Source organism: Ursus arctos, unplaced genomic scaffold (assembly GCF_023065955.2).
Source record: "Ursus arctos isolate Adak ecotype North America unplaced genomic scaffold, UrsArc2.0 scaffold_5, whole genome shotgun sequence".
Classification (NCBI taxonomy): domain Eukaryota; kingdom Metazoa; phylum Chordata; class Mammalia; order Carnivora; family Ursidae; genus Ursus; species Ursus arctos.
Window position 1 is genome coordinate 7,520,589 of NW_026623067.1, and position 16,285 is coordinate 7,536,873.

The 16,285-nt window shown below is 33.8% G+C and overlaps 1 protein-coding gene across 1 annotated transcript; it reads right to left on the bottom strand.

Annotated features, from left to right (window-relative positions):
• Positions 1–5,808: 5,808 nt before the first annotated feature.
• Positions 5,809–6,750, bottom strand: LOC113261875 (olfactory receptor 2T33-like). The gene has a single exon (XM_026508191.2). The coding sequence runs from the start codon at positions 6,748–6,750 to the stop codon at positions 5,809–5,811; it is 942 nt and encodes a 313-aa protein (XP_026363976.1).
• Positions 6,751–16,285: the final 9,535 nt, after the last annotated feature.

Here is a 16,285-nt window from a genome sequence, read left to right on the forward strand (position 1 = left end):
TCTTCAGATATTCCATGTTGATTTTTTCAGAATATATGTGTGTTGGCCTGTGTAACTCTTTATATATATATATAATCAACAAATACTATATTTTTATTAAAATTTTATGAAATTGCTGTAACTTTATTAATGCTACCCTCATGTAGGCATTGGGAATCTTTCTTAGATACACTTTTGCAGAAACAACTTTCATTCTTTTTTTAATGTTTTATTTTAAGAACAAAATTCAAGAAGAATGAGATACAGCTTTATATAAGAGGTCATATACTTCAAAGGAAGTGATTTTTAGATTATTTTACAAAGTAAAGGAAATTTGTATGCCTGCTCCTCTAGAAGAAAAGAATAAGGACATATCTTTTTCTTTAGTTTCAAAGACATTGTTTGGTAGAGGAAAAAAATCTTCACAGTTTCAATCACTCAACTGGCAAACAAGTGTTTAATCTGCTGAATTTCCTCTGAAGTTAGTGAAAAGAATTTGGTGTGCCTTGATGAGTTTACTAGGACGTGTATTGAAAACTAAATCATGCAGTTAGTCTCAGACAAACTATTTAAAGAAATGCATTTCCTTTTGATGATAATGAAGAATGAACTTTATTATGCATCTGACATGTTCATATTTTCAATGGGACTATTTCTGAGTTGGTTATGTTATCAACATATTATTTAAATGAATTATATGAAAAGAATGTAGATGCAAGTATACACAATAATGAATCATGGAACTTTACATCAAAAACTAGGGACGCACTGTATGGTGACTAACATAATATAATACAAAAAATTATTTAAAAAATAAATAAACTCCATTACCATCTAAAAAAAAAAAAAGAATGTAGAGGTAAGCATTTGAAATTTGTTTGGTCTTACATTGAATGCAATTCATCCTAAGTTTAAAAGACAAAAGGGATGGCGGTCATCTTGTCATAGTGAGATAGGAGGAGTTTGACAACAGTGTTTATCTCTTATCTAAGAGAGCATGACCCGGGACATTCTTGGGTTTGGGTTGAGATAATGAACATGTTTACTTCTTTCTTCTTTAAACCATAACATTTAATCAGAAATCAGAAGGGGGGGATGAAGCATGAGAGACTATGGACTCTGAGAAACAAACTGAGGGCTTCAGAGGGGAGAGGGTGAGGGAATGGGATAGACTGGTGATGGGTAGTAAGGAGGGCATGTATTGCATGGTGCACTGGGTGTTATATGCAACTAATGAATCATCGAACTTTACATCAAAAACTAGGGATGTACTGTATGGTGACTAACATAATATAATAAAAAAATTTAAAAATAAATTTAAAAATAAAAAAAATAAAAATGGCAACCACTTTATGTGTTTTCAAACAGATAAAGTGATTCAGAAAATCAATTTCATAGGAGATGGGAACACCAAAGAGCTAAGTAGAGAAAAGAAATAAGCAACCACAGGAAGTTTCCATCACTTTGAGATATGGAGACACCTGGACAACATGCCTTCATGGAGCTCATGAATGGGATCTTTGTGTAAGATATGAAAGCAAGATGGGGACTGGCAGGCAATATATAGAACCATAGAAAGAGTAGTTGTCTCATAGGAACTGGAAACAGAAAATCTCAGCCACTTCCAGGAACCCCAATGAATAGAGACTGGGAGGTAATGAAAAAACACATATGCTGATTTATATCCTATAAAGCTTCTTTTTTTATCATTTATATTTTAATGTTTTATTAGTTTCCAGTGTACAATACAGTAATGAAACAGTTCTAAAAAACAAAACAAAACAAAAACAATTATATATATTGCTTAGTGCTCATCAAGGTAAATGTACTCTAAATTCCCTTTGCCCATTTCACCCATTCACCCACCCACCTGCCCTCTGTTAACCATCAATTCGTTTTCTATAATTAAGTCTGTTTCTTGTTCTCTCTCCAATTTTTTTCCTTTTCTGCATTTTTTATCTTAAATTCCACGTATAAGTGCAATTGTATGATATTTGTCTTTCTCTGATTGACTCATTTGGCTTAGTATTATACTCTTTAGGTCCATCCATTTGTAGCAAATAGCAAGATTTCACTCTTTTTAAAATTTTATTTAAAATCAATTAATTAACATATGGTGTACTATGTTTCAGAGGTGGAGTTTAGTGATTCATCAGTTACATATAGTATCCAGTGCTGATTCCATCAAGCACCGTCCTTAATGCTCATCACCAGTTACCCCATCCCCCCAACCATCTTCCCTCCAGCAACCCTCAGTTTGTTTCCTAGAGTTAAGAGTCTCTAATGGTTTCTCTCCCTCTCTGATTTGGTCTTATTTTATTTTTACCTCCCTTCCCCTATGTCCATCTGTCTTGTTTCTTAAATTCCACATATGAGTGAAATCATATATTTGTCTTTCTCTGGCTGACTTATTTCACTCAGCATAATGCCCTCTAGTTCTTCCAGTCATAGCAAATGGAAAGACAATTCTTTTTGATGGATGGGTAATAGTCCATTATATATATGCCATATCTTCTTTATCCATTCATCTGTTGATGCTGATGGACACCTGGACTCTTTCCTTATTTTGGCTCTTGTGGACATTGCTGCTATAAACATTGGGATGCATGTGCCACTTTGAATCACTATCTTTATATTTTTGACATTCTTTTTTATAGCTGAATAATATTCTATTGCATATATATACCACTTCTTTATGCATGATATATGGGCTGCTTTCATAACTTGGCAATTATAAAAAATGATATTGCAAACATAGGGGTGCATGTATTCCTTTAAATTAGTGTTTTTGTATCCTTTGGGTAATTACCTAATAGTGCAATTGCTGGATCATAGAGTACTTCTCTTTTTAAATCTGTGAGGATACTCTAAATTATTTTCCAGAGTAACTGCACCAGTTTGCATTCCCATCAATACTGCATGAGGGATCCCTTTTTCTCCACAACCTTGCCAACAATTGTTACTTCTTGTGTTATTCATTTTAGCCATTCTGACAGGTGTGAGGTAATATCTCTTAGTTTTGTTTAGCATTTCCGTGATGATGAGTGTTTTTATTCATTTTTTTTAAGTTCAAATTCAAAGAACATTTAGCATTATATTATTTCAGCAATTGTTTTATCAAGGCCCTTAATTTTCTGCTAACAGTTTCTTTGAGTTTGGTTTTCTTTTGCTTTTGGTTTATTGGTTTATTTTTGAATTCTCACTGCAAACTGATCCTATGGAAAAAAAATGACATGATTTTAGTATTAGTTTTGGGTCCATGTGTCTTCCAGGAATCAGAATATGTTATTGTTAATATTGTTGTATGGCAAGCCAATGCAAATGTTAGTGGTTTAAAATAACAATACTAAATTATTTTCCTCATAAAACTTGTTTAGGCAAAGTTTGATAGACCATTTTTATTTTATTTTATTTTATTTTATTTTGTCATTTGGGACATCTCAAGTGGAATTTGGAGATTCATCTCCAAGATGAATTTTATATATATATATATATATATATATACATATATATATGTGTATATATATGTATATATATGTATATATATGTATACATACATATATATACATATATATACATATATATATAACCACTTATCAGCATAAAGTGTTTCACAAACTCATATAGTCTAGTATGTGAGTCACAACTATACTACCATAAATAAGTTTCAAATGATTTCAGCCTCAACCATATAATTTTACATAGCCAGGGTATAGTATCGATTTTCACACTGTAAACATTTAGAATTAATTATGTTTGAGACTGATGTTTGATGATATAGTTGGCATATCATTGTCCAGTAATTTAGTTCATTAAATTTAATTGAGAGAATGATGATGGAACATTAAATTTTATTCTAACATTTCAGCTTCGAGGACTTGGCTTTGTATTGGGAACAAAAATCTTATACTTATCAAAACTATGGAACAGCATTTTTTGATAATCCTTGAATATATATATGTACGTTCTTTTGTTTGAAATGATGTGAGATAATTACATAAAAGAGACTCAGTAGTTCATGCTGATATTAAAATTCAGATTTTAAGAATTTTGGCAATAGACCATTAATTTGATAATCATTTTTAATGTGACATTTCCTTAGAATCAAGACATGTAGGGCAGAGTCCTTCTTATTTATTTTTTTGGAAAATTAATTATCCTAAAACTAACAACTCAAAAGTCGCAGAAAGATTATAATACTTCTTCTAACCCATTAGATTTGTGTCCTTTATTGAAACACAAAGAAGATGAAACCTTCAGCCTTAGGGCTTTTCTTGGGAGCAAAGATGATTTCTTATCTATATATAGAAATATTTATTTTAACCTGTGGAAAAATGGATTTTTTCTTTTAATTACTATTATGAATAAATCTATTGTCTGTGTTGATTTATGTGGTTAATTCTGTCTTGTGTGAATTATTTTTTAATTAGTGTTACTTTTTTCAGGTAGAGATGTTCACGTCTACTCTTCATGATTACTGTGTATTTTTTTTAAGTAAGCTGTATGTACAGCATGGGTCCTGAACTCATGACCTGGAGATCAAGAGTCATATGTCTTAATGACTGAGCCCGCCAGTGATCACTACATATTTAAATGTGTACAGATCTATCTGCTTACCTTGTACCTATGATTTTTTAATTCACATATACCCTCAGAACATCTTTCTAGCAAAAATTTTGAAAATATTTTTATGTATTTTGTATATATGTATTTATGTAGTTTTTATGTTTTTAATATTCCTTTAACTATTTATTTGAAATTTCTTTTATCAAAATTATATGAAACTAAGATATACATTCATTTCTTCAAATTAATTATTCATTCTTTAAATAATTCTTCCTCAAAATTACACACAGAGTTGGTGTTGTTGACACAAAATGAACACAGCTTTTAGAATCTCTAAAAGAAAGGGTTTTGTTGTTGTTGTTGTTGTTGTTATTGTTATAGTTGTAGTTGTTGTTGCATTTTTGTTTTTGTTTCTGTTTTCCCAGCCCAGATTAGGACAACTATCTGGGATACAATCTTCACTAAGGACATAAAACCATAAAACATGAAATGTTACAAATCATTGGATGAAAGACATTTCAGAAAGTTATAGACCTTATCTTATCTTAGGATTATAACCTAAGGACTTAGTTTATCTGGAGGACTGTATAACTTCAGTCCTATGGGAACCAGGGAGGTTTGACTCCCTTAGCTTTATGTTGGAATGCTCCCTTTTAGGTTATTTATAAATGAGTCAGATGTACAATCTGTGCCCAGGTCAGAAATTGAGTTTGCTGACTCTGGTAATGGTTAAAGTTTGGCTCCCTTGAGAGCCCATAAGCAGGGCCCAGGCACATAAAAGTTGAAAATCTCCTTTATTTTATCAATGTCTAGCATATCTTTTGCTTACATTGCCTCAATCACAGGCACCTGGGTGGTTCAGTCGGTTAAACGACTGTCTTCAGCTTGTCATGATCCCAGGGTCCTGGGATCAAGCCCCACATTGGGCTCTCTGCTCAGCAGGAAGTCTGTTTCTCCCTCTCCCTCTGCCCCTCCTCCACCTTGTGCTCTCCCTCTCACTCACTCTCTACATCTCAAATAAATAAATTTTAAAAAATCTTACAGTGGCTCCATCATTTACTATTATTGCTGAGGTCTGAAGTCGAGAACAAAAATATTATAATGATGTATGAAAGCAGGACAAATGTAAATTTAATTTACTAAATATAAAAGAAATAGATTTTTTAACAGTAAACTGGCCAAGTGAGAGCAAAATATATTGATATAACATAAATTTCATAATAGATCCATTTTGGATGCTGCCAATTCATCAAATTACTCTCACTATAGATGTTGCAGAAAATGTTTCTCTAACCACTTTCTCAAAGCCCCCTTGACGTCTTTATTCCTCACACTGTAGATAAGGGGGTTCAACACAGGTGTGAAGATGGTGTAAAAAGCAGAGACCACCTTGTCATGGGCCACTGAACGGTAGGATTTGGGCCACATGTAGGTGAATATGAGAGTGCCATAGAAGAGCCCCACCACAGTCAGGTGAGAAGAGCAAGTGGCAAAGGCTTTCTTCTGAGCTGCTGTGGACTTCATGCGAAGCACAGCAGCCAAGATGAGACTGTAGGAAGCCAAAATGAGAGACAGAGGGATCAAGAGCATCAGGATGCAGCACACATACATGAAAAACTCAAAAAATATATTTTCAGCACAGGCAAGGCGCATGAGAGAGGGTGCCTCACAGAAGAAGTGGTTGATTTCTCGAGAATGGCAGTAAGGGAAGCTCAGAGTGGCACCAGCCTGTATCAGTCCATCCACCCCTCCCAGAAGCCAGGAGCCTGCAGTCATATGCAAACAGAGCTTCTGATTCATGAGGATAGGGTAGCGCAGGGGGTGACATATGGCCACGTAACGGTCATAGGCCATTGCCGCTAAGAGGAAGCATTCACCACCTCCCAGAGTGAGAAACAGGAAGATCTGAGTTCCACAGCCAGCAGGAGAGATGGACTTGGTGCCCATCAGGTAGTTGGTTGCCATTTTGGGGACTATGCTGGAGCTCAGCATCATGTCCATGAGGGAGAGCTGGCTAAGCAAGAAGTACATGGGTGTATGCAGCTGGGGGTCCTCATGGATGAGCAGGATCATGAGGGCATTGCCCATCAGGGAGACGAGGAAGATCATGAGCACCATGGAAAAGAGGAACACATGGGTCGGAGTGTGGTTAAAGAGTCCTACAAGAATGAAGTTTATCTCTGTGGTGTCATTTGCATCTTCCATGGTTCCAGTCATGCCTGGAAGACAAGGGATGGTAAGGAATTATAGTTACTTGAAAGGAAGGTTAGGCATTTACTTAAGAAGAGGTGGTCAAATGACATTTAAAAAAATGAGACTTGGAGATATAATTACGTATTTCACTTTGTGACAAGATGTTTGCCTTACCATCCTATCATACATCTCTGCTGTTACTACACAGTATTTTTTAATCCAAAGAAAATTACCAACAAGCATATATTGCAGTACACATTACATTTCTATTCTTTCCATATATCTTGTTAGTATGCCACAAATAATTTAGTCATGGTGTTAGGAAATGTGAAATTGCAGTTTTCTAAAGTTTGTGTGCTTCTGTGTTGAAACAGCCTCATAGTCCTGCATTTTAGTCAATATTGATGTGATATATCCTTTAATTACAAACTTTGTGTTTCTCATATGCTTAAATTTGTTTCTCAAGATTTCTCCTTCAACGTCATGAGGAATTCTTTCAATATAAAAAATACACAAAACTAAATGTAAAATACTATAACTCAGATTACAGGTGAGGGACACAAAATGGCCATATTTCTCTGTTTTACATGTGTATTTAGCACATGGTTTCAATATACTGGTGTCCTAGCTACCACAGATAGTGCTTCAGAGCACCTACCACCGTACTGGCCATATCATCATGGTGTGTACTTGTGATGACAGGGAATTTGTCTCAGTTTAGAGACCTCACAACAGTTAAATTTTGGTCTACTATGTACTCACAAAATGCTGGGCTTAATTAAATGTGTGCATTATAAAAAGTCAATTTCATAAATGAATATAACCCTAAGGAATATAAAAAAAAAGTTTTAACTTGCAGCCTTAAACACTTTGTTACCAGTAATCATACATCCTTAAAGATAGGAGATACATTGATTTATTAACTGATAAATTATTATTTAGAAAACTGATTATGTTTTAATTAACTAGATAGTTGTTAATTATCTAACTGGTTAATTAATGTGTGCTCAAATAAATTTATGCCCAAATAACTTTGAAGTACAGCATCATCTGTGAATAAAATATAAAACATCTTCTTTAATTTTGGGATTAATTATCTTTTTCCTAAAGCCTCAAACATTAATTTTTCTTGTCTTTAAGGATCTATGGTAGTAGACATAGATGTATATGCTAATGAATTTCTCTTCTATATTTATGCGACATTTGTTTTTTCCTTACAAATTCACTCTTTCAAAGATGGCAATAGATTAATGATTACCAAGATGATTAGCTATGGAATTTATTTCTATTCTATAGGATAGTAAATACTTATTTAGTTTCTATGTAAGTTAATTGGTAAATAGGCCAAAATTTTTAAATCCACAATATCTTTTGTAAATATTAGCATGTTTTAAGTGTTTACCATATAGGACCACTATCCATTGTATCATTAAATGATATAGATGTTCTGTACACCAAAACACCTATAAATAAGACATAATAATGAGCTTATCATTCTTGTTTAGTAAATTATTTATTAACTGCTTTATTTTATTACAAAATTTACATATGGCATAGCATATTTAGGAATATTAAGGATTTTTTAAAATTTTCTATTAGTATTATTTATGGCCTCATGCACACGGCAAGAGTTTCTCCAGTAAACAATATAAATGTAGTACTTTTTGGGTCTTGGATAACTGAATCCTTAAATTTTTCATTCTCAACAACTGTGAAATCTTACTTCAGTTCTTCAATGTGAGACAATTAGTTATTTTTAGGGGAAATAATTACAGCTAAAGACAGAAAAGTAAAAATTGATTTCACTTAAACTTCAAGTTTATTAATGATACTGAGCAGAAAATCTTATATTCTTAAACTTTTGGGTTACTTCTGCAAAATCACTGTGAACATCTTATGTTCAGAGAGATCATGACCAATACCAAGGAAATACAAAAAATTATAAGAAGATATTATGAAACTATATGCCAACAAATTAGGCAATTGGGAAGAAATGTATGCATTCCCAGAAACAAATAAACTACCAAAACTAAGAAAGAAATAGAAAACTTGAACAGACCCAAAAGCAGCAAAGAAACTGAAGCAATAATTTAAAAATCTCCAAACAAACAAGAGTGTAGCGCTGGAGGCTTTCCAGGGGAATTCTACCAAATATTTAAAGAACTTATACCTATTCTTCTGAAGAAGATTCAAAAAACAGAAACAGAAGAAAAAGTTCCAAACTCGATATATGAGATCACATTATCTTGATCCCAAAATGAGACAGAGACTCCATCAAAAAAGAGAATTAAAGACCGTAGCTCTGATGACCCTGGATGACAAAATTCTCACCAAGATATTAGCCAATAGGATGCAACAGTACATTAAAATGATTATTCACCACAAGCAAGTGGAATTTATTCCTGGGCTGCAAGCATGGTTCAACATTTGCAAATCAACCAATGTCATACATCACATTAACTAAAGAAAGGACAAACCATACTGCCCTCTCAATCAATGCAAAAAAAAAAAAGTATTTGTCAAAATAAATCCTCTTTTCTTGATTAAAACCCTCCACAGTATGGCAATAGAGGGAAAATACCTCAATAGCAAAGAAGTCATCTATGAAAAGCCCACAGCAAATATCATTCTCAATGATAGACCTTTACCCCTACAGTCAGGAACAGGACAGCGATGTCCACTCTCATCACTGTTGTTCAACATAGTACTAGAAGTCCTTGCCTCAGCAATCAGACAACAAAAAGAAATAAAAGGCATTCAGATTGCCAAAGAAGAAGTCAAACTCTCACTCTTCGCAGATGGAATGATATTTTATGTGGAAAACCCAAAAGACTCCACACCAAAATTCTAGAACTCATAAAGGAATTCAGCAATGTGGCAGGATATAAAATCAATGCACAACAATCCGTTGCATTTCTATACACTGACAATGAGACAGAGGTAAGAGAAATTAAGGAATTTATCCCATTTAAAATTGCAATAAAACCCACAAGATACCTAGGAATAAACCCAACCAAAGAAGTAAAGGATAAGAACACTTATGAAAGAAGTTGAGGAAGACACAAAGAAATGGAAAAAACATTCCATGCTCCTGGATAAATATTATTAAAATGCTGATGCTACCCAGAGCAATCTCCACATTCAATGCAATCCCTATCAAAATACCATCGACGTTATTCACAGAGCTGGAACAAATAATCCTAAAATTTGTTTGGAACCAGAAAAGACCCCAAATACTCAGAAGACTGTTGAAAAAGAAATCCCAAGCTGGTGGCATCACAGTGTTGGACTTCAAGCTCTATTACAAAACTATAATTAACACTAAAATATTGTTCTGGCACAAAAACTGACTCATAGATCAATGGAACATCATAGAGAACCCAAAAATGGACACTCAACTCTATCGTCAGTTAATAGTAGACAAAACAAGAAACAATATCCAATGGGGGAAAAAGAAAACAGTCTCTTCAACAAGTGGTGCTGGGAAAATTAGCCCTATGTAGAAGAATGAAACTGGACCATTTTCTTATACCATACACAAAGATAAACTCAAAATGCATGAGAGACCTAAATGTGAGACAGGAATCCATCAAATCTGGAAGGCGAACACAGGCAGCATCCTCTTTGACCTCAGCTGCAGCAACTTGTTAGCAACTGTTACTAAACATGTCTCCAAAGGCAAAGGAAACAAAAGCATAAATGAACTGTTGGGACTTCATTAAGATAAAAAGCTTCTTCAAATAAACAAGTAGAAGACATAGACAGACATTTCTTCAAAGAAGACATACAAATGGCCAACAGACACATGAAAAAATGCTCCACATCACTTGTCATCAGGGAAATACAAATCAAAACCATAATGGAATACCACCTTACACCAGTAAGCATGGCTAAAATTAACAAGAGCAGAAACAACAAATGTCGGCAAGGGTGCAGAGAAAGGGGAACTCTCTTACACTGTTGGTGGGAATGCTGGGAAAGAGTGTTACAACTCTGTTGAAAACAGTATGGAGGTTCCTCAAGAAGTTAAAATAGAGCTACCCTATGACCCAGCAATTGCATTAATAGGTATTTACCCCAAAGGTAGAGATGTAGTGAAAAGAAGGGACACCTGGACTCCAATGTTCTTAGCAGCAATGTCCACAATAGCCAATCTATGGAAAGAGCTAAGATATCCATTGATGGATGAATGGATAAAGAAGATATGGTGTGTATATAATAATCAGCCATCAGAAAGAATGCAATCTTAACAGTTACAATGACATATATTGAACTGGAGGGTGTTATGCTGAGTGAATTAAGTCAATCAGAGAAAGACAATTATATGGTTTCACTCATTTGAGGAATATAAGAAACAGTACAGAAGATTGTAGGGGAAGGGAGTGAAAAACAGAATGGGAAGAAATAAGAGAGGGAGACAAACAATGAGAGACTTTAACTATGGATGAGAACCTGATGGTTGCTGGAGGAGAGGTGGGTGGGGGAATGGGGTAATTGGGTGATGGGCATTCAGGAGGGCATGTGATATGCAACTGATGAATTACTGATCTCTACATCTGAAACTAAAGATGTACAGTATCTTGGATAATTTAATTTAAATTTTAAAAATGTCTTATATTCATATTTTATTGGATTGTTTTAATTTTTCTAATAGGTTTAAGTAATTTTATGCATTTTGTTATTTATGTACATTGTCCTGATTTTTGTTTATATACGTTGCAAATATCTTCCCCAGCCTTTTTTTAAGATTTTATTTATTTATTTGACAGAGATAGAGACAGCCAACAAGAGAGGGAACAGAAGCAGGGGGAGTGGGAGAAGAAGAAACAGGCTTCCTGTGAAGGAGCCTGATGTGGGGCTCGATCCTGTAATGCTGGGATCACACCCTGAGCTGAAGGCAGATGCTTAAGGACTGAGCCACCCGGGCGCCCCCTTCCCCAGCATTTTTAACACACACACACACACACACACACACACACACACACACACCAAAAATTCTGTTATGTCATTTTGTCTTGAGGTTTACGTTTTATATTCCATATATTTGGGATACTTATAAATTATTATTCATTTCATGTTAATGAGCTGGATTACACTGACTGATTTTTCTCATGATAAGCCCTCTTTATATTATTTGGATAAAACTACTAGTTTTGATATATAAATTGTTTGAATCTGTGACCATGGTAGGATTGGTATTATTTTTAAATAATCTTTCATCAATGGTCATCCAATATATTAACCCTACAATATGCATTCTATAGAGTTCACCTCTTTATTTTGTGCTATGCAACATCTGTGTCTTTATTTGCTGAATCACAGGAAAATGATATAAACATTCTTGAATGTATTCACCCCAGAGTCAGGACATACTGCGGATAGAGACATGAATTACAGATCACTTCAATAACAAGGATAGGGAGATAAAATACTAAAGTCGTCTCCTAACTTACTGGTAGACACTAGTAAGATTTGGACATGTTATCATCACTCTTAAGTCAGTCTCCTTGTTTCTAAATTCAGGTAATTCATAGTTTGCTAGATGGTTTTCTAGCACTGGCTTCATTTCTTTCTGTTGTGGTTTACTTTGTGCTCTATCCTTGTATTGGAAACTGCTCATGTCCATGCTTACAACTATATTTAAATCTATTTTTTCAGATGGTAAGTTACTTTAGTTATGATTTTGAAGGTCCTATGTGGCTTTATGATTGAAGAAGAAATTACTTTAAACTAGCAGCATTTTAAAATAAAAATTGTGATAACATCAGACATATCATTCATTCTATCTTATATTTCCAAATGAAAGTCATGTTAGATATCTTTACAAGAAACATTTATCCAGCAGGAAATTAAAGTTCAGAAAGTTATGTGACTTATTTAATAATGCACATTTTAAAAAATTAGAGAACTGGTAGCACTATTGTTTCCCCTGCTCTTTCACTCAATACAATAATTGTCTTTAATTTTATGAGTATAGAAGTACAGATTTAAGGACTAGACTTCCTAAGCTTAAATACCTATTCTATTGAGTAGAAGTTGGATAAATATAGATAATTTAAATTTAAATCTGTTTAAATCTTAGCTTTATTATGTGCAAAATGGAATGAAATATAGTATCTTTCTCTTTTAGAATTGAGATAATACATATAAATGTAGAGCACAAGATAAAACATAATATCTCTATAAAGATTAGGCTTAATAATTTTCTTACTATTGTATATATTAGCTATATAGAGATATTTCCAACCTAAGCATTTTGAAGTAAAAAGAATATTTATTTGAAAACTAACTTTAATTTAATCATACATTTTTTTTTAAATCTAGGAATAGTTTAAGTGACATAATATTTACAATAAGTCGGGACTGGACATTGCATTCAATCCACCATTTATCAATTTTTTAAAACATAGAAAAACACATATGACTATGGTAATTTTAATAATTCTAAGGCAACAGGTACTTTGATTATAACTTTTGAAATAGCTTCTTGTGTTTTAATATAACATATATTTTACTAATTGTACTATGACACAGAATTTATGATGCATAAAATAATGTCTTCCATTTTTTTACATGTAAACACAAAGACTAGAAGGTACAAACTTATTCTTTGGTATTTCCTGTCAACAATTTGATTCAATTCTGTTTAAGTCTACAGGTTTAAAATACAAGGTAGATTTACAAGTCAAGAGTATATCTAATCATCTGTGTTGTTTTATTGCACATTAAAAATAGAATCAGGGTGGTTGGGGAACTGGGATTCACTCGATGGGCATTAAGCAGGGCACTTGATGTAATGAACACTGGCTATTGTACGCAACTGATGAATCACTAAATTCTATCACTGAAACTAATAAAAAAGAATCAGGATAAAAAATCGCAATCTCATATTTTTGTTTGTATAAAACCTATGATTACACAGAATCCAACATCTTTTTTTTAATTTTTTTTATTATATTATGTTAGTCACCACACAATACATCCCTGGTTATTGATGTAAAGTTCGATGATTCATTAGATGCGTATAACACCCAGTGCACCATGCAATACGTGCCCTCCTTACTACCCATCACCAGCCTATCCCATTCCCCCACCCCCTTCCCCTCTGAAGCCCTCAGTTTGTTTCTCAGAGTCCACAGTCTCTCATGCTTCCTTCCCCCTTCTGATTGCCCCCCTTTCTTTATCCCTTTCTTCCCCTACCGATCAACTGTATGGTCTATTTTAAATACCTCATTGACCAATATTTTGGGCTGGTCCTAATGTGGTCCTTCTTTTTTTCAATTAGATCCTAAATATTCAAAAACTAATGATGTATTATAATCTGGTTAATTGGACATAATACATACATGCATACATACATACATACATACATACATACATACATACAAGAAAACCTTGGGTCTGTTAACAATCCAAACTTCTTATATTTTGTGATACTACAATTTTAAAAGATGCATTCCAGGTCTTATGGATCTTCTCTCTGGGAACAACACGTGACTTTCTATCAGCTCCCTTTTGCCAGCACTAGTCCCATAACCTCACTTAACCTCAAGAGAAGGGGCCTAAAAATTACAAGCACACATGGGTATTTAGTGAACAGCGAATGTCTCTGACACTGCTACTTGATTTTGTATGACCTTGGCAAGTTAGTTGATCTTTTTAATCTCAATTATTTATCTGTAATCTGAAGACTGGGACAAGTGAGGGCTTGTTTCACATATACTTAGGGAGGAGGGTTGTACTGGCTTCACTCTGTACTATTGAATGAGCTTGTACAAGCTTCTGAACTTCCCTCTGCCTCAGTTTCTCTCTCTCTCATGTAACAGTAATATTTTGGAATTAAATAAGATTTCATTGTTTTAGTACACTTTCTTGAATCAGAGTAAGTGCTCAAAAACTGTTACATCTCTCCATGATTATTGTATAATTTAAAAATAATCTTTATTATTCATGGATAGGTTCAATTGTAGAAAGATAATAAAAGTAATATAAAATACATATGACCATATCTATCTTACTTTGTCAAAGCTCTCAATACTTTTAAATATTTGTTTGTTCTCCCCCATGAGATTTGTTATTTGAAGCATACACCGAGTTTCTGTATTTTATTATGGTCTTTTCTTTAATAGTTAAAGTATTTTTAACCTAGTAAGTGTGCAAAAAATGTTTGTTCACTGACTACCTGGCAACATAATAAGGCTGTTAGATATGACAAAATTTGCAGACAATAAAGTTCTTTGTACTTTAAAAACAAACAAACAAAAACAAACAAACAAACAAAAAACTGAATGACCCTGATTCTCATGTACTTGCTACAGATTTAACAACTCAGACATCACTAAGATGACAAAAAATTGTAGAAAATAGTATTCAGGGACTATGAGAAGCCCTTAATACATAATGTCTCATCCAATATAACAAGAACTAGAAGAAGCAGACACTAGTATTATTTTGTAATAGCATGTGAAGTAGCTGAGATGTGAGAAGATGATTTGTATCTGGAAAGTCAAGGGGGAGAAACCAGGTACCAATGAAGTACCATCAATCCAAAACCAAATTTCTGGAAGTTAGGTTTGAAGTTCACGTTAGTTCTCTCAGGTTTTTATTCCAACTATTATCTTGATAAGAATATTGACACGGGGTGCCTGGGTGGCTCAGTCATTAAGCATCTGCCTTTGGCTCAGGGCCTGATCCCAGAGTCCTGGGATCGAGCCCCACATCAGGCTCCTCTGCTGGGAGCTGGCTTCTTCCTCTCCTACTCTCCCTGCTTGTGTTCCTTCTCTCGCTGTCTCTCTCTCTCTCTGTCAAATAAATAAATAAAATCTTTAAAAAAAAAAGAAAAAAAAGAATATTGACACGTTAACGAATGAAATAAGTAATGGACTCAGTATCTTAGGCTACACTAAATGGTTATCTTTCATGTAATTGAAAAATGGATTTTAAAAAGTGAACTGTTTTTTATACTTTCTGAATGGATGCATTCCCAGGCTCATTTTTCCTACAAAACGAATCTCATTACAAACAGGAAATTCAAAATAAATATTTTAAAAATAATTTTATGAGTGCTTTAAAATGTTTGTAAAATAACTGTAGGAATGTTGATTAAACCGAAGGAACACATGAACTCTTATCCTCTCTACAGTTCAAGCTACATAAAGGACCCCCTTGTTAGGCTCCAGGTCATGCACAATTCAAGCAGGGAGAAATGAGAAGGTTAAGTACATGGCCTTGTGCCTCAGTCAGAGCACACTTTAGGATGTATTCCAACAATTGCAAGTTCTGTGAAGTAAAGCACATTCTTACATCCTATGGGTCTCAATTTTGTGGTTTAAAAGTGAGTCCTTAAAAAGTGAATAAAAGTACATAAAGTGAATCCTTGATTACATTACATGGTTGCTGCAATAATAAAATAAGATAGTATACAGAGAGTAGTTAATTAATCACAGAATTGGCAAGTATCAATAAATAGCAGTTACTACTGTTTTCATGTACTAAAAAATCACAATTTTCCTAGGGGAAACTGATGAATAGAGGAAGTATATAATGA

What these genes read in the sequence shown, in the direction of transcription:
- LOC113261875 (XM_026508191.2), bottom strand. Translation starts at nt 6,750, where the DNA reads ATGGAAGATGCAAATGACACCACAGAGATAAACTTCATTCTTGTAGGA.